At 44.4% G+C, this 25,658-nt stretch overlaps 1 protein-coding gene and 2 non-coding genes across 6 annotated transcripts in view; 2 read left to right on the top strand and 1 right to left on the bottom strand.

Moving 5' to 3' along the window:
- Nucleotides 1–6,480, bottom strand: part of Kif2c (kinesin family member 2C) — a 22,789-nt gene extending 16,309 nt beyond the window's left edge. For 2 of the 4 annotated variants that reach the window (XM_076934366.1, XM_034502837.2), the window contains exons 1-4: nt 6,283–6,480; nt 4,893–4,987; nt 2,475–2,576; nt 2,252–2,300 (exon numbers count right to left, since the gene is read on the bottom strand). In XM_076934366.1, the coding sequence (XP_076790481.1) occupies nt 2,252–2,300; nt 2,475–2,576; nt 4,893–4,987; nt 6,283–6,343 (307 nt within the window). In that variant the 5' untranslated portion in view covers nt 6,344–6,480. Of the gene's footprint in view, nt 1–2,251; nt 2,301–2,474; nt 2,577–2,663; nt 3,082–4,892; nt 4,988–6,282 lie in introns of those variants that run through there. The other 2 variants (XM_034502838.2, XM_076934367.1) reach the window with 2 other exon arrangements.
- Nucleotides 6,481–11,954: 5,474 nt separating this feature from the next.
- LOC117709762 (U5 spliceosomal RNA) lies at nt 11,955–12,070 on the top strand. Its single transcript, XR_004606981.1, has one exon. It is a non-coding gene; the product is annotated as a U5 spliceosomal RNA (small nuclear RNA).
- A 1,938-nt stretch (nt 12,071–14,008) lies between these two features.
- On the top strand, nt 14,009–14,124 carry LOC117709761 (U5 spliceosomal RNA). The gene has a single exon (XR_004606980.1). It is a non-coding gene; the product is annotated as a U5 spliceosomal RNA (small nuclear RNA).
- Nucleotides 14,125–25,658: the final 11,534 nt, after the last annotated feature.

Here is a 25,658-nt window from a genome sequence, read left to right as displayed (position 1 = left end):
AATAGCTTACCTGAGACACAGGTAAGCTATTCCTGAACTCTAAAAAAATATATTTTAAATTATTTTTTTATTTTATGTGCATTAGTGTTTTGTTTGTATATGTCTGTGTGAGAGTGTCAAATCCCCTGGAGCTGGATTTATAGACAGTTGTGAGCTGCCATGTGGGTGCTGGGAATTGAACCTAATTCCTCCTGTAGATCAGCCAGTGCTCTTAACCACTGAGCCATCTCTCCAGCCCGATTACCTGAATTCTTGTAGCTATAGTAAGACAGAGAAACAATCAGTCCTCTACAAAGCCCTTCAAGTTAGTGACACAAACTTTCAATCCTAGTACCTGGGAGGCAGAGGCAGCCTGGTCTATAGAGGAAGTTCTAGGACAGCCAGGGCTACACTGAGGAACCTTATCTTAAAAAACCAAATAAAATAATATTTTCTTCCAAGTCAGGCTGAGTGAGTGCTCATACCTACAATCCTAACACTTAGAGAAGGCTGAGATAGTAGGCCTACAATTTAGAGGTCAGCCTGGGCTACATAGTTGAGTTCCAGGACAGGCTAAACAAGAGACCCTTTCTCAAAAAACCTGGATACCAGTGCTGGAGAGATGGCTCAGCAGTTAAGACTAGAGTGACTCACAATGGCTTCTAACTCCAGCTCTACAAGACCCTGATGCCTCTAGCCTCCTTGGGCATCTGCATTCATATGTAGCACATACTGAGAAATACAGAATTAAAAATAGTAAGAAAAATCTAAAACAAACAAACAAACAAACAAAAACAAAACAAAACAAAACAAAAACAAACAAACAAAAAAAAAAAACCACAACAGCTCCTCAGGGCATTTACTGCACAAGCCTGCTGACCCGAGTCTGATCCAGGGGCCCAAGGTGAAAGGAGGGAGCTGACTTCCCAAAGTGTGGAGGACTGCAGCCTGTGTGCGACCATGCAGGCTGAAATCAACAAGAACCAGCCAATCAGGGAAGGGTCCACATCCTGTGACACCCACTAGGATGGCACCCATGCCTTTCCTGCAGGTCCTGTGTGTGTGCATTATGTCTATGGGACCTGCATACATGAAGCATGTGTGGAGACCCGAGGACACGCTGTACACTTTTCTCATTCTCCATTTAAGATTGACCTCAGGTTGTCAGGTTCATGCTACGCAATGCTTTTACCTGCTGAACTATCTTGCCAGCCCTTCACCTTTAAAATTGTATTATTATTATTATTTATTATTATTATTATTATTATTATTATTATTATTATTATTATCATCATAGACAAGGTCCCAGTATATAGTTCTGGTTGTCCTGGAACTTGCAAGTTTCAAACTCACAGAGATTCTCCTGCCTCTGTCTCAAGTGCTAGGATTAAAGTGTATACCACCACACAGATTCTTTATTTTTAGGGGGTAGTCTCCTTATACAGCCCAAGGTGGCTAGAGTTTTCAATCCTCCTGCCTCAGCTTCCTATGAGAATCATAGGCACACATCACTGTATTCAGACCCATTGATTTTCCAGAAGCCCCCAAACTATATCTATGCTTTCCTCATAACCTCACTTGTTGGGAGCTGACTTTAAGCAGAAAGCAGCTATCAACTTTGCAGCCATCTGGAGCCATATACCCTGATGAGAGACTTGTTTTTCAAAAGCCTACATCGGCTGAAGCATACTCTGATAAATACATTGTTTATCCCACATAGCTTGTTTTGCTGTTTAGTGACCCCAGCTGCATGGTGCACGTGGTAAAATGTTTTCACCTGTGTTCCCCTGCTTGTGCTTATAAATACCCAGGATTTCCTTGTAAGTGTGTGGTGTAGTAGAGTAGGAGTTGTGTGTGTGTTGGAGACAGTAAAGGAGACTTGACTACAGATCCTCTGGTTTCCATTTTTCGGGTCTCTCCCCCTTCTTCCCCCCACTCTCTCTCTCTTGCTAGACCCCGACCTGCGGAACAGAGTGGGCCACAACACTCACTGCAGGGCACAGTGCTCTGAGGAAAGGAAGCAGCTGACTCCTACTCTCCCCAGCACTGGACTCTGGTGTACAGGACCTGAGACCTACATACACTTCTCTCAAAGGTTAGGTGTAGGCTGAGTTCTTATCGCTGAAAAAGATGGATGCACAAAGGACAGAACTCAGCTTATACAGAAGTCACATGCTCAATTAGAGTTTCCTGAAGTGACTACTCTGCCTTCTATTCTGAGCCCTAGGGCTTTCACCCACAGCAGACACCATGACAACAGTCAATCATTTACCTTCTTTTGGAGCTGGAATTTTGGAGTTGACTGATTTGCGTTTTTGCTTCTGAAAAACAGAACAAATCGCCACAATATATGGCTCTTGTCAGTAATCACAGTTCTATCATGAGCTGTGTATTGGGATAAGGCCCCAGGCAGACCCAGACAAAAATCAGCAAAAAGGTACCAAGTTAAGTGGCTTTTCAGGGACAGTAGCTGCAATCCAGTGACAGGCACTTACCGGGACGGTTACGTTTTCCTGCAGTGGCAGACTGTCCTTCGGTTGTAAGGGAAGAAGCTGTAAGAGCTCTGGGTTTATTGCAGCCACATCATCAATATCAATCTGCAAGGGCAATGATTTTGGTGAAGCACTGCTTCACCTAAATGAATCGCTGTGATCAAGACCACCCGAGATTCAGGCTTTACCAACCTTAAGTTCCATTAAAGCACTGACCACTACAAAATAGTTATTCCTTAGTAATGGTTTACCATCTAGATGGAATGGGCCTCCAGTTTCCAAGCCAACAGGAGACTGAGTGAGGAGAGTGAGGTGGAGAGGAAAGCGGACAGACAGGCACACAGACGTCCACAGCAGACCTGTGCCTCTGCTCTCCTACTGCTCTGCTGGACAGTGATGTCCTGCTGGCCACAGACCCCTGATCACTTCTTGCTGGCTGACACGAAGGAGGAAACAAGTTCTAACCGGCTGGTGATATCAAAATGGAGGGTCCCTCAGGATCTTATAAGCAGGAGTAAGTTCCCGAAAGCTGCTACCTAACCCTAAGTCTACCTACATTTTCTACTGGGCCCAGAGACTTCTTCCCAGTCACACCTTCCAGTTGATGCCTTTCCTAGTTCCTGCTCACACCCACAATGAGGTCACAATTCTGGGTTTACATCACCAGAGTCCTGTAACTCTTTAGGAACAACTCAGACTTTCCCAGTATAACTCACAGGTTTGAAACAGCACACTGGGTGGAGGGCTGTAGCTCGGCGCTAGTGTTTCCTTTGCATGAGTGAGGGCCTCAAGTCACCACACAGGACACAAGACACCAAACGGATCCCACTTTTGCTTATATTTAAAACTGATAAAGCTTACGAATAAACTTCCCCGGGGCTGGAGAGATGGCTCAACAGTTAAGAGCTCTGACAACTCTACCAGAGGTCCTGAGTTCAATTCCCAGCAACCACATGGTGGCTCACAACCATCTGTAATGAGGTCTGATGGCCTCTTCGGGCATGCAGATGTACATTCAGATAGAGCACTCATACAAACAAACAAATAAATTTTAAGAAAAAAAAATACTTCCCCAAAGCTGTCCTGGAATCTTCACATGATATTCTCAAGCACATGTGCACCTCTGTATAACCCTGGCTGTCCTGGAACTCACTCTGTAGACCAGGTTAGCCTTGAACTCAGAAATCCGCCTGCCTCTGACTCCCAAGCGCTGGGATTAAAGGCATGCGCCACCACTGCCCAGCCACACAGGACACTTTTAAACATATGTACACCATGGTACTTCACACATGACAATCTTAAATGTGCACCATAGCAGTTCACAGATGACACTCTTAAACACATGTGCACATGATACCCATGGCTTCCTCCTCCCTCCTTACACACACATACAAACCTTTTTTTTTTTTTTTTTTAAAGTCTTGATATGTAGCTCTAACTGTCCTGGTATTCACTCTGTAGAGCTGGCTGGCAGAGAACTCACAGAGATCCTCCTGCCTCTGCCTCCCAAGTTCTGGGATTAATGGCGTGTGCTCAAGCACAAATATTTTTAAAGGAAAAAGACTTACACAGCTTCAAGAATATAAAAATCTGCCTGCCTCTGGCTCCTGGGCACTGAGATTAAGAGAATGCCCCACCATAGCAGGACTGCCTGTGCCACCCTCTAAAACTCCATGAGACAGACTGCACCTTAGTCACCTATATTTCCAGGCCTCAACATACCACCTATCATTTTGGAATCAATCCAGGACTTTGTGGTTAAATCCTCACAACATTCAAAGGTAGACATTGTTATCTTCACTTTATAGATGAGGAAATGGAATTCCTAAGGGCAGAAACATGGCTGAGCACACAGAAAGCAGAGGGAGAGGCAGAGGAGAAATCTGGGGTTCACGTGCATAGAGCTGAGAAACAGTTCACAGTGCCCTCCTCCCATCTCTTTCTCGTCATTTTGCTGCTGCCAGAGTGTGCTGAGTCTGCTCTGCCTGTGGTCAGTGCTGTCATTCAGACCTCTGGCCGAGAGGCCTGCAACTGTGCTGCTTCAGCTAAGCCCTCACAGTCCATCCAAGACCCATCTGGAGCAGCTTTATGACTTGGCTTGTCAAAACCACACCTTCGTTTTCTTCCCTGGGTCACAGAGTTAACTGACACAGGTAATGTGTACTCAGGACCCAAGCTTAGGTGAGTGAGCAGAGCCTTGATTAGGATTCTCTGCAATTTGCTCTCCACAGACAAACCAAAAACAGCTAATTGCTTCAATTTAGAACACTTGACTAAAGGAAATCCCAATGTCTCCAGGGAGAACCACTTCTTAAGACTGAAGAGGATAACACAGCATCAGGCTGGGCTGCTACCAGTTCCACACAGATGCTTTGCACAGGATCATATGAAATGCCACACAAGCGTTCTCAAAGAACTTACCTCTTTGCCCTTTGTGGCACCTCCTTCCGTCCATTCCACTGAAACACAGGATTTCTCCAAGTTCACTGTGCTTATACTGGCTCTGTGAATCAAGCCTACATATGAAAAGGTCAGAAGTTACCCATCTGTCTCCTAAGAACTTAAGTTCTTTCGAAAGTCTTTTTTTTTTTTTTTTTGAGAACTTAATTTTTTATATTCCACTTTGCCTTTAGCATCCTAGAGACTTCAAATATAAAATTTACCTGGGAAGGGAAAATTTACTTCCCCTCTTTTAAAAAACACAAACAATCAGGCAGTGGTGGCACTCGCCTTTAATCTCAACACTCGGGAGGCAGAGGCCTGAGGAGCTCTGAGTGAGGCCAGCCTGGTCTACAAAGTGAGTTCCAGGACAGTCAAGGCTACACAGAGAAACCCTGTTGTCGAAGTATAACTCCACTTCCAGAGGATCTAACAAAACACCAATGAACATAAAATAATAATAATAAATTAAAAAAGCAAGAAACAAAAAACCACCAAAGAACTAGGCCTGTGGTGGTGCATGCTTTTTATCCTAGCACTTGCAAAGTACAGCAAGCAATTCGAGGTCAGCCTGGTCTACAAAACAAGTCCAGGTTCAGGGCAGCCAGGGCTCTATTACACAGAGAAACTGTCTCAAAAAACAAAACAAAATTAACACAAACACTAGTAATCTCAATGGGGTACGCCCTTAGACCATACCACAGTGGAAGTAAATAGGGAACGGGCCTTAAACCCCAGCTGCATAGGATAAGATTTCATCACCACTCCAACAGAATGAAGGTTCATTTGAGCAAGTGAGTTACTACATTCCTTGGAGGAGCTGTTCCTGAACACATCGCTGAAGAGCTGGACCGCTCGTGTTTCCCTGATTCATTTTTGGCAGTGGTTGTCTGGCTATTCCACGAATGACCCGTTATTAGACCTGCAGAAGTTGCTTAATAAAAACAGAAGGTTGTTTTACCACCTCCTTAAGAACAGGAACCCTGTTCCTTTACTTTGAATTCCTGCGCCTGGCATATTGCAACACTATATCCCCCACAGTCTGGGAGCTAAGAAGCCGAGGGTCCAACAAAGTAGAGCAGTTTCAGAGGAAGATTTCGGAAGGAAGTACATCCATTCGCCACAACCTAGCCTAGGCGCACCAATGACCGCAGAGGTGCTCCGCCCACACTCAGAAACCAGACAAGGGTCCCACAACCAAGGCAGCGTTTTCCTCCTGTGTAGGGGACACCGAGTGCCAGTGTAGGGACACGGACCCCCTCAGTGTGGGATAAAGGAAAGTATCCCAAAGCGTGCTGTATGGGGATTCGGATAATTATCTTGGCAGTCTCACCGCTCTTGGATCCCCTTGGCCTCAGGACCCTGCCCTCACCATTGCTGCGTTGAATATTGATGGACAGACCAGGAAACAATCGTGCGTGAAGCGACTCCATGGACTCGGGAACAGCAACGGGTAACAAATACAAGAAGCTCGGAAACCACCACTCTGCGATACTGCGTTGAGTTAACGCCGACTAAACCGCTGCAGTTTAAATCCCGCGCGCCAGCGTCCCTACGACGTCATCAGTGCGAAGCATCGCAGAGCGTTATGGGATATGTAGTCTCGGCCTTCCGACTTCCGGCGCGTGGACGGGCTTCCGGGCATTGAGAGTGATGGCAAGGTTTTATCGCCCCTGTCCCTCCCCCAGCTTAGTCGAACTTCCGACTTTATTTAAGACTGGGAAACTTATAGTATAATGTTTCAGTGAGGCCCCTGTGAGTCTCTAGACAGGGGTTCAAATCCTGACTTCTTGATGATTGCTTTCTCTTTGGAATGTATAAAATATTTCGAAGACACCAATTTAACATAGTCGGCCAAATGCTAGTGCTAGGCATAGTGCTAAACTGAAACAGTGGAATAAACAAGTCGAATAGTTCCTGTCCGCCAGACTTCTCGAAGACACCAATTTAACATAGTCGGCCAAATGCTAGTGCTAGGCATAGTGCTAAACTGAAACAGTGGAATAAACAAGTCGAATAGTTCCTGTCCGCCAGACTTCTTTTCTGTTAAGAACTCGGGGGAAGCCGGGCGGTGGTGGCGCACACCTTTAATCCCAGCACTTGGGAGGCAGAGGCAGGCGGATTTCTGAGTTCGAGGCCAGCCTGGTCTACAGGGTGAGTTCCAGGACAGTCAGGGCTACACAGAGAAACCCTGTCTCGAAAAACAAACAAACAAAAAAACACGGGGACCACTAGAGAGACAAGAAGTTTTGAGTTCGAAGTCAGCCTGAGTTCCAGAATAGCCAAGATAGCCAAGATTATATAGGAAAACCCAGTCTAGAAAAACAAAACAAAAAAGAACACAAGGGAAGTAGGGGTATGGGTAGCTCATGCCTACAGTCCTAGATCTGTGTAGATGAAGACGAGAATAATTGTAAAGCCAACCTTAGATAAGTAGCATGTTTGAGGCCAGCGTGGGCTATGTGAAACTGTCTCAATAAACAAACAAAAATGGTCCTGGTGATGAATAGCAACCTAAGATGCCTAAATGCTGGAATTATCATGAACATACCTGATTTTTGACATTATTTATAGAGTCTTTTTTGTTCTGTAGTACTAAGTATCAACTCCAGGAGTTTGTGCATTATAATTAAGGGTTGTTTGTTTGGTTTTAGATTTATGTATTTATTTAATGTATTTGAGTACACTGTAGCTATCTTCAGACACCAGAAGAGGGCATTTGATCCCATTACAGATGGTTGTGAGCCACCATGTGGTTGCTGGGAATTGAACTCAAGACCTCTGAAGAGCAGTCAGTGCTCTTAACCGATGAGCCATCTCTCCAGCCCTAGGTAAGCACTCTTTTTTTTTTTTTTTTTTTTTTTTTTTTTTTTTTTTTTTGGTTTTTTGAGACAGGGTTTCTCTGTATAGCCCTGGCTGTCCCGAAACTCACTCTGTAGACCAGGCTGACCTCGAACTCAGAAATCTGCCTGCCTCTGCCTCCCAAGTGCTGGGATTAAAGGCGTGCGCCACCACCGCCCGGCTCTAGGTAAGCATTCTTATATTGAACTACACATAACTGCTCCAATATGCAGACCTATGCAGACCGGCAACTACCATCCCCCCTTCGAAGGCTATATGTATTCTGTAAATGGTGTCTGGCTTTTGGTTTATTCAACCTTGCCAAGCCTGAAGACCTGAGTTCTGAAGATCTTCTGGACCTACATAGTAGGAGAATGAACTCCCCGAAGCCTCCACAGATGTTCAATGGTGTGCACCACACACACACAGACACACACACACACACACACACACACACACGATAAACAAATAAACAAGTTAAATGTAGTTACCTTAAAATGGGAATGGGAATGGGAACCCAAATGTCTGGATGATAGATTGAAGAACCTCTTGGGGAGAGGAAGCCCAGCCCCTGGGCTGGAAAGTTCAGGGTCTGGGGAGAAGTATGCCAGGTAGGGACTGTGGGATGCTGAGAGAACATGGAGTCCAGGTCTGCTTTGGTATGTAAAATATGCACCTCAGCCGTTTGTCCTTGGTCTGAATCCCGACACACACAGAATAAATAGATATAAATATTTTTCAAGAGTGTGTACCTGTGAGGGCATGGTAACAGAGACAGAGAGGCAGGCAGCAGAGTTTAAAGCCAACCTGTTCAATATAATGAGTTCCAGGCCAGCCAGGATTACATAATTAGATCCAGTCTCAAATTTAAAAAAAAAAAAAAAAAAAAAGAAAGAAAGAAAGAAAGAAAGAAAAAAGAAACAGAGAAACAGTTCACTCTGTTAGCATTTCTTCTAGGCTCCATCCCACAGTTACCTGGCAACAGCCAGGTGTGCCTGACTCAGTATAAAAGGGGCTGTTTGTCCTCCTACTCACTCTTCTTAACCTCTTACTCTCAGACCCTTCCCTCCCTGTCCTTTCTCTCTCTTTCCCCCTCTTTCCCCCTCCTTCTTTCTCTATGTGTTCCTGGCCAGCTTCCCCCACCCCCTCTCTCTTTCTGCCTTTCTCTGTCTCTATTACCTCCTCAGCTCTCCATGCCCTAAATAAACTGTGTTCCACTGTTTCATACTATATCCTTCAAATGGCTGGTATCTCAGAGGGAAGGGACACCTCAGCATGGGCCCTCAGAGGCACCCCCTTCCACCTTACCACACCAGTAGCACCTCTACCAAAACATATCCTGGTTCTTTCTTTTTATAAGACACAACACATTCTTTTGGTGAAGTATGCCTATAATTTTCTCTCAGTATTTTTACCTGAAACAGAAATACAAAGTGAAGATTTTCTTTGCCATGGTTGATTACAATACCACATAAGAGAGACGGGGAGAGAGTGATGTGCATCTGAAGTTCCTCTCCTGTTGTAGTGACAGCAGAGGCCATCAGAATCCGTAGCTTTAGGGATATCCAAGTAATATTTAGCAGACGTTTGGCTCAGTTTTTTGTTGTTGTTGTTTTTGTATGTTTGTTTTGAGACAGAGTTTTACTATGTAGCTCTGGCTGTCTTGGAACTCACAGAGATCCATCTGCCTCTGCCTCCTGAGTTTTGGGTTCAAAGGCGCGTGCGCCACCACTGCCTTGCTTTCTTTTCTTTGCCTTTTTTTTTTTCTTTCTTTACCTTTCTTTGTTTCCTTTCTTTGTTTTCTTTCTTTCTTTCTTTCTTTCTTTCTTTCTTTCTTTCTTTCTTCAGTTTTTTTGGTTTGGTTAGACAGGGCCTTACTACCGTAACCATGGCTGTTGAAAACTCTATATGTAAACTAGACCAGGCTAGCCTCAGAGTTGAAAAGATCCACCTTTCTGCCTCTGCCTCCCAATCACTGGGATTAAGGGCATGTGCCTCCATGCCTGGAAGCTTTTTTTTTTTTTTTTTTAATGAAACAACAACAACAACAACAAAACCCCAGTATTTATACTTCATTCAGTGCTTAATAAGTAGCCCACAGCCTAGTATGATGGCCCTCACTTTTTATCCCAGCACTGGGGAGGCAAAGGCTGGCAGATTTCTGTGAGGTTTACAGAGTGAATTCCAGGATAGCTAGGGTTGCACAGGGAAATCTTGTCTTGGAAAAAAACAAAACAAAATCAAAACAAAAAAGCAGACCAGGCTGACTGGAGACTCACTATGAAAAGTAACGTGGCGTGGCTTTGAACTTGCAAGCAACCCTCCTGCCTCCTCCTCCCCAGTGCTGGGAGTGATTTATAGCTTTTCAGTGGCTTCCTCTTGCTGCCAAGGCAGAACAAATCAGAGACACTTTGCTTCCTCTGTCCTTCTCCTAGAAATCAGGCCGTGCCTCTCTGCAGCTCTCTCTTTCTCAGAGAGTTGATAATGTACAGCTCTTACAGAGAGCTCAGCTTGTTCACACTCCCTTGCAACTATGAGCAAAGCCAACCCCTCTGAGCCCTAGACCAAGGGCAGCCTTGAACCTTAACCTTGCTTTTGTCTAGTGTCTTCCTACTTTGTGACTCCAGGTACTCCTGGCCATGCCAGGCTACATTACAAAGTGTGGAGCTTGCCCACCTGGAAACCTGTAAGAATCAGGATTCCACTTCATCCTCTAGAAGTGAGGAGTGTCTCTCTTCCTCAACATCCCAACGTTTTGGCCTGGTTTGGTGATGTATACCTTTAATCCTAGCAGAAGGAGGAAGACATAAATGGCTATGAGTTCCAGGCCAGCCTGGGTTACATAGCAAATTCTGGGACAGTTAGGGCTGCATATTGAGACCCTGTTGAAACAGGAGAAGGAAAAGGAAGAGGAGGGAAAAACCCAAAACCCTGCCATTCTGCTTCTGTCTCTCCTGTGATGCTCCATCTCTCCTTATGGCCTCTCTCTTCAAGTCTCCTGCTCATGGTGCCCATGGTCATGCAGTTGTCTGAACTAGGCAAGCTCACCTGGAGTACAATTTCACCTCAGCTTTCCTTTTCTTCAATAAGTCATAACATCAGGTTATGTAGCTAACATGCAGTTACCACCTTGCTCCTCAGGATCCTTGTTGCTTGGCTTGTGTCAGTAAACAACGTATTATTAGAGGCTCAACCGGGTATATAATGTAAAACGAATAACTGATAATGATAACTGATTTCAAGGTTTTATATTTACTTCTTGGTGCTAGGATGAAACCCAGTGCTGTCTGCTTGCTAGGTAGCCCCACCCCCTATTTTATTTCAGTTTTAACTAATTAAGAGAACTTTTAAGGAATAGGTAGAGGCAGGAAGATGAGGAGTTCAAGATCTTTCTAGTTGATTCGGTGAGTTTAATGCCAGCCTGCAGTACAGGCGACTTCCTAATGTCCGCCCAGCACTCATGAGATTAAGGCAAAGAACTGAACTGTGTTCAACTTCCCAGGCCCACTTGGTTACATAGTGAGCTCAAAGCCAGCTTAGTGGAGGCACAGTCTCAAACCTCTCTCTCTCTCTCTCTCTCTCTCTCTCTCTCTCTCTCTCTCTCTCTCTCTCTCTCTCTCTCTCTCTCTCTCTCTCTCTCTGTCTCTCTCCCTCCCTCCCTCCCTCCCTCCCTCTCTTTCTTTTTCCTCTGTGTACAGGCTAGACAGGGTTTCTCTGTGTAGCCTGGACCAGGCTGGCCTCGAACTCAGAAAATGCTGGGATTAAAGGCGTGCGCCTCCACTACCCGGCTAGTCTCAAACTTTCAGGAAGCAAAATGAAACTATTACCCCACCGCCACCCCCACCCCCCGCTTGGCTTAAAAAACAAAGAAAATGGTGTAAATTTAAAACAAGGTGTTTATATTCCTGTGATTCCGACTTCTGCACTGCCCTCTGGCGGCAGCTCAGCACCTACTAGGGGAAAATGAAATAAGGGCAGCCTTATTTACATACCCATAATGCATTGCACACAGATCAGGGCGTAAATTTAAATAAGTAAACGCTTATTTTTTCCTTTTCCGTTGTATTTTCCTCATACTTATGTTGCTTTTTAGAAACTTGAGAGAAAGGAATGTAGGAGTTATCATTTAGTTTATGTAAATAACTCCCATCGGTTATCTAGGACTTACATTGGGCTGAAGATTCTCGGAGGAGCGCTACGTCCATACTCTGGTTTCTCTTCAGATCGTATAAATCTTTCGCCTTTTACTAAAGATTTCCGTGGAGAGGAACAACTCTGAGTCTAAAACCAATTTTTTGAGGTCCTGCTTATGCAGGACTAGTATCTTTGGTTTAAAGTTAGAACGGCTTTAGCAGTAGCGTTACGAAACTATGTTTTGTTGTTTATTTAGTTGTATTGGAAGCAATCTGTAGTCTTAAGTAGCTCGTCGTTGGTTTTGCTTAGTACGGTGGTTTGTACCGGTAGTTTGAGTATCTTGCATGTAGCTTGCTCTGTTTTCAAGATTCACTTATTTTTTTCCTACTTTGTATAAATCAATTAGGATCTGTTCTTCCTCCGGGATAACAGGCTTGTTCACAGACAGACAGATTTTAGGTGGTATTCGAGACGCTCTATTTTGTTTTGTTTGTTTTTGTTCTTTGTTGACAGTCTTACTTACTATATATAGATCAGGCTGGCTTGCCTTTACCTCTCCAGTGTTGGGATTACATAAATTTAACAATTATTAAAAAAAAAACAATTAACAGTTCGAGGCCAGCCTGGTCTACAGAGTGAGTTCCAGGACAGCCAGGGCTATACAGAGAAACCCTGTCTCGGAAAACCAGGAAACAAAACAATTAACTACCTCACCATAACACGGGGTTTCACTTTTACCTTTATAAACCCCCATTTGCCTACGGGCCACGTCTGTCTCCTCTCTATCCAGGGCAGTCCTCTGTTACCCTCTGGGACAAATACCCCTCTCTCCCTTGTTCCCTTCGCCTTCTTCCTGTCCTCTGTCTCCTGCCTGTGTCTCATATCCCTGCTCTCTGTCCCTCGGGGACAAATAAATCTCCTTTGTGCTGAGAACTTGGTCTTGGGTGTCCGGAGTGGATAGCTTCCCTGTCACCTCCTGTCTCTACCTGTCCAGAGTTGGGATTACAGGTTATAAGTGTGCTGCCATATTGGCTCTGTATTAACACTTTAAAAACTCTGTCCTAATTTCCTAATTGGCTAGTGGCCTCCTGCTCTTCAACTTGTCACATTGTTCCCAACACCACACAGGTGAATTTGGATGATGGTGGGAGTTATCAATTCACCCTGACTTGACGTGGTAGCCTTTAAACCCCGCATTAGGGAGTTACAGTCAGGCAGGTCTCTCTGAGTTCTAGGCAAGCCTTGTCTTTATATCACGTTCTAGGCTATCCATGACCACTAAACAGCAAAACAAAATCAAACCACCAATCTGGAGTAACCAAGTTTGACCCTTGGGAATGCAGGCAGAAGGATCTCCAGTTCAGACATTTTCAGCTATCTGGAGAAACTGACACTATATGAGACCCTGTTCCAAACAAACACCCCAAGCAAGCAAACAAAAGCCGGCAACTGTTCGGCTGTGTTGTTTTCTGCGGAGCTTTCAATAGCTCCCCATTACATTTGAGATAAATCTGAGGTAAGGAAAGTTCCAGTGCCTCAGTGCTTGGCACACATTCCTGTGTCTTAGGGCAAGGACCTCAGAGGCTCAATCCTTTGTGTTAAATGAAGATACTGATATAACCATTTCTCTGTTGTTTATTTACTGATTATGCGGAGGGTGGAATCCAGTGTTTCGTGTATAGACAAGGGCTCTATGTGTTTTCTTTTTATTTAATTTTAGAGCACATTATCCCAGAGTGACAATTTGAAGCCAGACTTGCCTAGTAAGGTAACAGTCCGAATATTTGGCATTTGCACTGCCCCCTGGTGGCTATCCCACACTTTACAGCGGGGGGTGGAGGGGTTAGGGGGAGGAATAGCTATCTAAGGTATTTTAAGAGGCCGGACCGTGGCGACTTGGCCTCATTTACATACCCACAATGCACTGCAGAGAGGTCATTGCTGGATTTAAGACCAGAAACTGCTTGTTTCTTTGTTCTATCTTGTTTTTCTTCATAATGTTACGACCTTAACAGATTTAAGTGAGACTAAAGCAGAAGTCTTGTGTACTTTTGAGGAACAAGTTACCATCGGTTATTTAGGGTGTACAGTCAGGTGAGAAGTAGGTGCAGCACTTTCACGTTATACTCTGGTTTCTCTTCAGATCGTATAAATCTTTCGCCTTTTACTAAAGATTTCCGTGGAGAGGAACAACTCTGAGTCTTTACTCAATTTTTTGAGGCCTTGTCTTTACAAGGCTAATAACGTTTATAAAAGGTCAGAATGATTATGTTTCTAGATAGGATTAGCAGCTAGAATAAGACGTGTGAAAAGTTGAGGCATGGGGGTATGTGTCCAGTTGAGAAGTCTCCACTTTTACCGTATAATCCAGGGAAATATTCGTTTGCCTTTTTTTATCTTATTTTTTTAATTTGACTTTTAAGTTCTATGTAGGAGTATTTTACAGATTTTTTGTTTTTAAGATTCACTTATTTCTTTTCCCACTTTGTATAAATCAGTTAGATCCTGTACTTTCTTCGGCCTCAGCTGTAGCAGTTTCTCTGTCTCCAGAAGAGATTACAGGCTTGATCACAGACAACCAGACTTTAGGTGGTACTAGAAATGCTCTATTTGTTTTTGTTTTTGTTTTTGTTTTTGTTGACAGTCTCATTATGTAGACCAGGCTGGCCTGCATCTACCTCCCAAGTGCTGGATTAGTGCACCACTAAGAATGTACTTTCTACTAAGTTACTAGCTCTGAGTTCCTTTAGTAAGAAGTACAAAGCCAGGACTAAGTGGTACACTCCTGTATTCCTATTAAGAGGAAACCCATAACTAACACTGCTTCATGACAAAGAACCAGATACTAGGTAGCCCAGAGACCTAGGGTAAAACCAAACTACTGACCTTAGAAAAGAAAAAGGAGAAACACACACCAGGGGGCTTCAGAAATGGCTAAGCAATTAAAAATATGTATTGCTCTTGGAAGTTTTGATTCCAGTTACCTATACCCCTAGCTTCCTTCCCTCTGGCCTCCTGGAGCACCTGCATACATAATTTAAAAATAATGAGAATCAGTTATATAAACAACACATAATACCACTGGGTCTGATGACAGGTTGTAATCTTATCTACTCAGGGGGCTGAGACAGGAGAATTACAGAATTCTAGCCTTGGTTCTGTATCAAGACCATTTCAAAAGACCAAGTCTAACCTCTAACCTCCACTAAAGGACTGAGGCATTTAGCTTGGTGATAGAACAAATTTTCATATATCTAGGGACTGGTGTTGGCTGATCAAGCACAGGGACCCGAGTTTAGATCTTAGCACCAATGTGCAGGAGCTAGCATGTGTCTGTAATGCCAACACTGGGGTAATGGATATGCAGGTGGATTCCTGGAGCTTGCTAGCCAGCAATTTAATCCAATAGAAGAGAGACAAACAGAGAGGAAGGAGTTAGAGGTGCCCTCAAGCCCAGGTTCAGGGTCTACCTGCTCACTCAAGTTGACCGGTCCTGTGGTCATGGACTGAAGGCGAGGGCTGGGTTGGTACTGTGGGATCCTGTGCCAACAGAGGCCCTTGCTGTAGGCCAAGAAGCCAGTTAGGGACTTGCCAAATAACATCCATCTTCCAGCTCAGTTTCTTAGGTTTTGTTTTGTTGCTTGTTTGGTTGTTTGGTTTTCTGTTTTTTTGGGTTTTGTTTTTCTTTCTGTTTCTCCTTCCCTCCCTTAGCTTTTAGGGTCTCAATTCATATCTTTGGCTGGCTTGAAACTCACTGTGTGGAACAGGCTGGTCCTAAACTTGTATTATTGCCTGCCTCAGCCTCCCAGCTGGTAGGGTTACAGATGTGAACATCACACTCAGCTTCCTCTTTTATATTTTATTTTATTTATTTTTTGGGACAGAATCTCTATGTGTAGTCCTAGCTGTCTTGGTACTTGCTAAGTAGACCAGGCTGGCCTTGAACTCACAGATATTCAGCTACCTCTGTCTTTGTCGGGGACCACTCTGTCAATGTTGGAACCCGCACTGCCAAAAGCTTTGAGGGCTAAACTGTTAGAGCCCGCACTACCCCAAGCTGGTCCGGTCTGCAGGCCGGGGTTCAGCAAGAGAGAGAGTGAGGATGGACTCGAGGAATGAGACCAGACAGAGTATGATTCAATCCTGTTCATTCTTCAGTCTCTCTTCTTAGTCTAAGTCCCAAGTCCTGAGTTCCTAGTCCCTAGTGCCTCCAAGTTCCAAGTTACTTCTTCCAAGTGCTAAGTGCCAAGTGCTAATAATAATCTCAAGTGTCTGATTCTCTAGTCCAAGTGTCTTCTTCCTCAATGCCTAATCCTACTCTAAGTTATACTGAACTCTTCTGTCTGCCTCTCCCCTTTTATATGTCTCACTTCTAAGCCACGCCCTTAAGTCACACCCTTAGGTCTTATCTCTAAATCTGATCTCTAAATCACACCCTTAAGTCTCTCTCTAAATCACAGCTTTAAGTCTCACACACCCAAGGGAAGATCCTGGGTATCTAAAACAAGATGTTATCAGAGTGTGCTCAGCTGTTGTAGGCTAATGTAATCAAGTCTCTTGTCAGGGTATATGGCTCAAGATGGCTGCAAGGATGATAGCCGCCTTCTGTCGGCTCCCCACATTTCTCTGTTGAGACTGGAGGCATGTACACCACCATGTCCAATCTTTTTTTTTTTTGGCTTTTCAAGACAGGGTTTCTCTGTGTAGACCTGGCTGTCCTAGAACTCACTCTGTAGACCAGGCTGGCCTCGAAATCAGAAATCCACCTGCCTCTGCCTCCCAAGTGCTGGGATTAAAGGCATGTGCCACCACCGCCAGGCTCATGTCCAATCTTTTATAGGTTTTTGGAACAGGATCTCATTGTGTAGTTGAGGCTGGTCTCAAACTCACACCTAACCTGCCTCCTCAGGCGGGAGAACACCAGTGTGAGCCACTCAGTGCATTCTAGCTTCCTGATTTTTCCATAACTTCAGCTGTTGATGCTGAAAAGGTAGAGCTGGAAGGAAGGCTGCTTAGGAGGAGTCAGAATGTCAGCGGAGCCAGGAGACCATGATCACTGCAGTGAGTGGTAACATTTGCACTCTGATCTGAAAAGAGCTTCCACTATCTTCTACTGTCCTCTACTCCATGTCCTGGTCCCAGAGTCCCTCTCACTATTTCCCTTCTTCTGGATTCTCACTTTCTCTCTCAGTACTTAGTCTTTCTCATTAATGTTTTTGTTTCTGAGACAGGGTTTCTCTCTGTCACCCTGACTGTACTGGAACTTGCTCAGTAGACCAGGCTGGTTTCAAACTCAGAGATCTGCCAGCCAGTGCTGGGATTAAAGCTGTATGCCACCACCTTAGCTTTTTTTGTTTGTTTGTTTGTTTTTTGTTTTTTGAGACAGTATTTTCTCTGTGTAGCCCTGACTATCCTGGAACTCACTCTGTAGACCAGGCTGGCCTTGAACTCAGAAATCCACCTGCTTCTGCCTCCCAAGTGCTGGGATTAAAGGCATGCACCACCACTGCCCGGCAGCTTTTTTTTTTTTTTTAAGTTTATTTTTTATTAATTTATTTTTATAGTATGTAGAGATATTTTACTGAAGTAAGCCTATATATACAATGTGTGCATATCTGGTACCTGAGAAGGTCAAAAGAGGGCATTGGATCCTCTGAGACTGGAGCTACAGATGGTTGTGACTCATCATGTGGGGGCTGGGAATTGAACCTGGAATCTTTGAAAGAGCAACTAGTGCTATTTAATGGCTGAGCTGTTGATCCAGCCTCTAAAGATTTCCTGTGTGTGTGTGTCTGTGTGAGTGTATGCTATATGTGAGTGGATGCCCAGGGAGGCTTAGAAGAGGGTGCCTGACCACAAGCTATAGTTTCAGGTAGTTGTGAGTCATGTGGGCGCTGGGAATCAAACTCAGGTCCTCTGGAAGAGCAGCAGGCACTTTTAACCTCTAGCCGACTTCTCAGTACCTATTTACTTCTTGAAGAAGATGCCAAGATCCTTGAGGCACATGACTCAGATCCTGACTGCCAGGAACAGTGGAGAACCTGTTCTAAAGAAAAACAAAACAGGACTGGTGGCACATGCCTTTAATCCTAGCACTGGGGAGGCAGAGGTAGGTGGATCTCTGAGTTTCTGGTCTACAGAGGGAGTTCCAAGACAGCCAGGACTGTACAGAGAAACCCTGTCTGGAAAAACCCAACCCAGAAAGAAAAAGACAACAAATCAGGATGGTGGCCCATGTCTGCACTGCCAACACTCAGGAGGCAGAGGTGAGGGGATTGCTACAGTTGCCATAGGGAATAATTACTGTTCTCTGCAGGGGGAGGCTGTAAGTTTTCTGAAGCTTCACTACTCCTAGAATCCAAGGTGACAAGGGCAACAACTTAATACTGTAAGGCCCCCATGAATGGAGGACCTCACCCAAGCCTCGGGAATTCGCAGCCACCCATTAACTGCAAGACACCAAACTTGATGTAATCAGCAAGAGGTATATTTTAATCAGTATACTGAGGTCAAGACCCATGACCCACAAAGGGGCAGTGGGGCCTGACCCCTGGGCTTTGAAGACAGAAAGAATTTAAAGCCCAAAACCACAACTCAGGGGGGAAACCACAACCCAGGGGGAGTAAAGGAGGGCTATTGGAGAGCACCTGTGGAAAGTCCCAGCCCATTATTCAGTTTGTGACAGGGTACAAGGAACAGGCTATTCTCTAAGAGCCTAAACATCAGCCAAGTTCCTGGTATCCAGGGTGCACAGGCACGCTAACTTGAACGCCCAGCTCAAACCCTATTCAATCTATCTTATGGTCAGTTTTTAGTTCCTGGTACCCATAGCGCTTTGTCACACTGTCCTGAACTCCCAGCTCTGAACTCTTATCTTATTTATTTTGTCTTGTGGATAGCTAGTTTCCTAGGACCCAGAGCGCAGAACAAGCTGATCTGCACTCTTGATTCCATCTGTGGAAGGTTAAAATTTTTTTTAACTCTTTCAATACCTTTTAGGCAGTTTTGGGGGGCTTAGAACACAACACTGTAAAAGACAGAACAATTATACTGACAGCAAGATTCCTCATGTGCATTACGGGGTGGCATGGTCTCAGAGCTGGAGATTTCAGGTAGACATTTCTTCACTGATTAGCGTACCTTTGTGCTGAAACAAGCCAGTGGTCCAAAGCAGAGGAAAGAGACATGAAATGAAGGCAGAGATTTCAGATTTCTCTTCTGCTTTTGGCTCCCTGGTAACCAACTGAAGGCTACATGCTTTTTAGAAAAAGTGCCTGATATAACCCAATTTCCAAATAAACCCACATTTGTGAGCTATATAGTGACTTCCAGGCCTGCCTGGTCTACAATGAGACCCTGGCTAACCTGGTCTGTAGAGAGTGAGTTCTAGGGCTGCCAGGACTGCATGGAGAAACCCTGTCTTGGATAAACAAAATAAATTGTAAAAAAAAAAAAAACAAAAAAACAAAACAAAAAAAAAAAAACCCCACACATTCTAATTGTACTAGCTAAAAAACAAAACCACTTCTAATTGTACTAGCTAATATTAGGCCCAGTTGACACAAGCTGGAGTCATCAGAGAGGAGGGAGCCTCCATAAGATCCCTAAGGCATTTTCTTAATTAATGTTAATTAATGATTAATAAATAATGGGGGAAGACTGAGCCTGGGCTGGTGGTCCTAGGTTCTATAAGAAAGTAGGCTAAGCAAGCCATGGCGAGCAAGCCAGCAAGCAGCACCCCTCTGGGCTCAGCATCAGCTCCTGCCTCCAGGTTCATGCCCTGTTTGAACTCCTGCCCTCATCCTTTGATGATGAACTGTTATATGGATTTGTGAGCAAAATCAACCCTTTTGCTCTCCAAATTGTTTTGGTTATGGTGCTTCATCACAGCAATAGTAACCCCAAGACACTAATGTACTAGAGGACAGACCCTCAATACATGAATTTGGGGATGGGGGACAAGTCACCTGAATATCAGCTGATTTGCTTGCTTTTATTATTTGAACTTTTTAGTTATGTATATGAATATTTTGCCATCATGTATGTATATGTGTGCCTGGTGCTCATGTGGTTTGTGGGAACTGAACCTATGTCTTCTAGAAGAGCAACGAGTGCCCTTAACCAATGAGACATCACTCCAGCGCTGAGTCTCATGCTACATGCTCCAGGACAGCCAGAGCTACATGAGAGACAGACCCCGACCCTGGTCTCAAAAAGCCAAAGAAAACAGGCAGGTTTACCAGCCCTAAGTTTTGTTTTCTTTTCTCTCTCTCTTTCCTTCTCCTTCTCCTTCTCCTTCTCCTTCTCCTTCTCCTTCTCCTTCTCTTTCTCCCTCCCCTCCCCCTCCTCCCCCTCCCCCTCTCCTCCCCTCCCTCTCTCCCTCTCCTTCTCCTCCTTCTTTTTCTCCTCCTCCTCCTCTTCCTCCTCCTCCTTTTCTTCCTCCTCCTCCTCCTCCACTTCTTCTTCCTCCTACTCCTTCTTCTTCTTTTGGCTTTTCTAGACAGCGTTTCTCTGTGTAACCCTGGTTGTCCTGGAACTCTATCCATAGACCAGGCTGGCTTCGAACCCAGAGATCTGTCTGTTTTTGCCTTCCAAGTACTGGGATTAAAGGTGCACACCACCACCTCCTGGCCCTCTAGGATCTATGATTTTATAGATTCTCTCCCCTTTCTGCCTTGACATTCTAAACCAATCTAGGACACAGCGAGAGGTGAAGAGTGCTTTACAGCTCTTGAAGACAACCCAAGTTGGGTTTCCAGCACCCACATCCTGTGGCTCACAACCACCTGTAACTCTGGTTGCAAGGGATGGATCTGATGCTTTCTTCTGGTACCCGCATTCACACACACACACACACACACACACACACACACACACACTTAAACATACTAAAATACAAATATATATAAAATAAAACCTAGCCCAATTTAGGAACTTTTATCCTAGACCTGTATCTTCAAGGAGCCTTAGCCCGTTCCTGAACATGCTTCGGGTGATAGTCCCCAGACCCCACTTTCCTGAACATGCTTCGGGTGATAGTCCCCAGACCCCACTTTCCTGAACATGCTTTGGGTGATTGATAGTCCCCAGACCCCACATCCCAATTCCCCTGGGCATAGGGGCTCTTCTCATTTTCATAACCACTAAATAATCCTTTGGTGTCACTTTAAACTATTTTAACTTTCTGAGCTCAGTGTGGTGACACATCCAAGCGCTCCATAGAGAGGCAAGACAGGAGGACTGCCCATGAGTTTGAGAGCATCCTAGGCTATCCAGTGAATTTCAAGTCAGTGAAGACTCCATGTTGAGACCTTGCCTCAGAAAAATACCAAGCCATTATTGCTTACTTCTGTATCTCCCCACACTTCTCAGCCCTTACACCCGACTTCCCTATTGCCTCTTGGAAAGGCCCCCATTCACCTCAAATAACACAAGGACTGTGGTCCACAGAGAATACTACTGACTTTGCCTACCCTTAACCCACCTCTGTGTCAGAACTAACCTCCTGTAACAAACCCTTTTGGAATCTATTAACTTGGCAGACCACTAACTTCCACCAACTCCCAAACTAAGAGTGTCATCAGACATTTGCCTAGAGGAGAGCTGACCTCATCTTGCTGTAACTATCCAGAAAAAAATTAAATTTTCCTTGATTTATGAAATTTTTTGTTCTGTCAAACTATAAAATTTCATTGTGGTGGCCCATAGTAAATGGCACTATTAGGAGGTGCATACTTACTGGAGGAGATGTATACAGCCTTGTTAAAGGAAGTGTGTCACTGTGGAGGCAGGGCTTTGAGGTTTCATATATATAAGTCTGGCCAGTGTGATCCAGTCTCCTTCTGCTGCCTTAGGATGAAGTTGTAGAACTCTCAGCTCCTCTTGCACCAGGCCTGCCTGGGCGGTGTCATGTTTCCCACCATAATTATAATGGACTGAACTTCTCCGAACCTGTAAGCCAGCCCCAATTAAATGTTGTCCTTTATAAGAGTTGCCTTGGTCACGGTGTCTTTTCACAGCAATAAAACCCAACTCAGACATTCATGAATTTTTTTGTTTTGTTTTTTGTTTTTCTAGACAAGGTTTCTCTGTATAGCCCTGGCTGTTCTGAAACTCTATAGACCAGACTGTCCTTGAACTCAGAGATTTACCTGCCTCTGTCTGCTGAGTGCTAGGATCAGAGGCATGTGACACCACCATCTGTCAAACTGCTTGTCAGAACATAATATTTGGAGTAACCTACATATGTGTGTTTGAGTCATAGTAACTCAAATTTGTCTCCAGAATAAACTCTTATTTCCATTGAGAGGTTTTTTTTTTTTTTTTTTTTTTTTTTTTTTTTTTTCTTTCAGTTCCCATGTGGTGACTCACAACTACCACTAACTCCAGTTCCAGGGGGTCTGGCATCCTCTTCTGACCTGTAATGGCACTAGCACACCTGTGGCATGCATGTATATATGCAGGTAAAACACTCAGACACAGATAATCTTTAAACAATTAAAAAGAGATGCCTTTGCATACTCTCTTAATTAGTTCGTGGTATAGCTTGACATCTTTTTAAAGAAAATACTTTTATATGTGTATGCCTTATATATGTATCTTCTTTTTTTTTTGTTTTTTGTTTGTTTGTTTGTTTGTTTTTCGAGACAGGGTTTCTCTGTGTAGCCCTGGCTGTCCTGGAACTCACTCTGTAGACCAGGCTGGCCTCGAACTCAGAAATCCACCTGCCTCTGCCTCCCAAGTGCTGGGATTAAAGGCGTGCGCCACCACTGCCCGGCATATATATATATATCTTTATCACATGCATGCAAGAACCAGAATAGGTCCTGAAAGGCATAGGACTCTGTAACCGAGGCTACAGATACTTGTTGAGTTGTTCGACATTGTCTTAGTTAGGGTTTCCATTGCTCTGAAGAGACATCATAACCAAAGCAACTCTTAAAGGACAACATTTAATTGGAGCTGATTTACAGGTTCAGAGGTTCATTCCATTATCATCATGGCGGGAAGCACGGCAGTGTCCAGGCAGGCACGGCTCTGGTGGAGCTGAGAGTTCTACATCTTGTTACAAAGGCAGACAGAAGACTGGCTTCCAGGCAGCTAGGAGAAGGGTTGTAAAGCCCACCCCCACAGTGACACGCTTCCTCCAACAAGGCCACACCCACTCCAACAAGGCCACAGGTCCTAATAGTGCTGTTCCCTGGACCAAGCATATTCAAACCACCACAGACTTCATATTTCTGACTTGTATTATTACTTTACTTTTGAATAAAGTTTCCTTTCTACTTTGAAGAGGAAGAGGGGGAGGGAAGGAGAGAGCGAGCAAGGGAGCACCTCCAAGGGATGACTCCTATAATGGCTACATGGGGTGGCTTCCTTGGGTCACTACTGGGTCTTCTCACCATTGTTATTCTTCTCTTTCCATTTGTCCCTTGTTTATTTAATCGTATGGTGAGATTGGTTTATTCCAGCTTACCAGCAGTGAAACTCCACAAGGTCTGTGTTATCTCAGCGCTTTCAAACACCAACACCAACACCCATTTCCAACCACAGAGACACTCCTGACCTCTGAACTCACAGAAATCCATCCCCTGTCCCTCTTGTGTGCTGGAGGTAAAAATGTGCAAAACCAGGAGCCAGCCCAGACTCCGGTTTCTTACAGGAGCCACTCAAGACTTTTCTGCCTTAGAAGTCTACAGCCTATGAGTCAGTGTAACCTGGGCCCTGTCTCCGGAGGAAATAGCTAGCATGCTGGGGTGGGTCTGAGGTAGACATCTTGGACTTATATCAATGATTTTAGTTTGACCTTGCTGTCAGGGGGACATGTTGAGACAGAAAGGCCCAAATGGAAGTATTTGGAGTCCAACTTCGGCATCTTATCCCAAATGGCTCAAAAGACAACTGGTGCTGTAAAATCCACTAGTTAGCATGGTGACGCATCTACTTAGCTATCTAGATATGGACCTCACATAAATGACAGAGGAGATAATATCAAATCTCTTAAATTAAAATCAATCAATTGAACGAACGAACGAACGAACGAACCCTGTGCTGGGCAGTGGTGGTGCACATTTTTAATCCCAGCACTCAGGAGGCAGAGGCAGGTGGATCTCTGAGTTCAAGGATACCCTGGTCTACAGGGTGAGTTCTAGGACAACCAGGGCTAAGAGAGATCCTGTCTCTAAAAACCAAACCAAACCAAACCAACCACCACATCACTACCACCTAAACCCCTAAGTCCCCCGACTCCCTTTTAGAGAAGTAATTCTCTGAGACAAGTCATCTCTCTCACTGAGTCACCTCTGTCTCTCCTGCAGCATTGTTTCCCTTTTTAAAAAACAAGTTACCAGGAATGGTGTTTCCAGCTTTTAATCCTTGTACTCATGAGGCAGGGCTAGGTGGATCTCTGTGAGTTCGAGGTTAACATGGCCTATGGAGTGTAACCTTATATATACAAAAAAAAAACTTAAAAAATGAAATAAAGCCAGGCAGTGGTGGTGCACACCTTTAATCCCTGCACCTGGGAGGCAGAGGCAGGCAGATTTCTAAGTTTGAGGCCAGCCTGGTCTACAGAGTGAGTTCCAGGACACCCAGGGCTACACAGAGAAACTCTGTTTCCTAAAAAACCAAAAAAAAAAAAAAAAAAAAAAAAAAAAAAAGAAAAAAAAGAAAAAAAAAGAAAGAAAGAAAGAAAAGAAAAGAAAAAAATTATGTGTGCGTGTGCGTGTGTGTGTGTGTGTGAGAGAGAGAGAGAGAGAGAGAGAGAGAGAGAGAGAGAGAGAGAGAGAGTGAGTTCCATTTGGAAGTTAGGGGATTACTTGTGGAGTCAAGTCTTTTTGCCATGTGGATCCCAGAGATGGAGTTGAGGTCATCAGGCTTGACTGCAAGCTCTTTACTTCATCTGCATCTGCCCAGCATACATTTTTTAAAATTAAGTCTTTCTGGTTTTTTTTTTTTTTTTTTTTTTGAAAGAGTTTTGATGTGTAGACTAAGCTGCCCTTGAACTTGTAGGTCATCTTGCCTTTGCCTCTGGCCTCTGCCTCCTCTGTATGGTGAGTACAAGTGTGAGCCACTAGGCATGACAACTACATCTTTTTGTTGTTGAGACAAGGTCTCATATAGCTCAGTCTGGGCTTGAATACCTGACTCTCCTGGAGGGACTCTAGTCAGCCTAAGGATGACAAACATGGCTCTGAGAGGCCTTGCCCTTCTCCCCCATTCCCTCTGCCTTGCTAAAAACTGTTAAATTATATCCCTAAAGCTAGCCACCAAGTCTTTTGGCCACTTCCTCCTCTGGAGGCTGACTACCAAAGTCCAGCTACCAAAGTATTGAAGTCCAGCAACCAAAAGCCCCCCTTGGCTCATCTAATTTACATTCCCAATGAAATCTAAATACCTTAGGCTGGAGAGGTGGCTCAGTGATTAAGAGCACTGACTATTTTTCCAGAGGTCCTGAGTTCAATTCCCAGTTAACCACATGGTGGCTCACAACCATCTGTAATGGGATCCGATGCCCTCTTCTGGTGTGTCTGAAGACAGCTACAGTGTACTCATATAAATAAAATAAATAAATCTTAAAAAAAGAATAACTAAATACCTTTGGGGCTGGAGAGATGGTTCAGTGGTTAAGAGCACTGACTCCTCTTCCAGAGGTCCTGAGTTCCATTCCCAGCAACCACATGGTGGCTCACAACCATCTATAAAAGGGTCTGACACCCTTTTTTGGTATGCTGGTGTACATGGAGTCAGAATACTCATACAATAAAAAAAGAA

This window comes from Arvicanthis niloticus, chromosome 5 (genome assembly GCF_011762505.2).
Source record: "Arvicanthis niloticus isolate mArvNil1 chromosome 5, mArvNil1.pat.X, whole genome shotgun sequence".
In the NCBI taxonomy this organism is placed as follows: Eukaryota; Metazoa; Chordata; class Mammalia; order Rodentia; family Muridae; genus Arvicanthis; species Arvicanthis niloticus.
The sequence above is the reverse complement of the archived record's forward strand: the minus strand, read 5'-3'. Positions and strand labels throughout refer to the sequence as shown.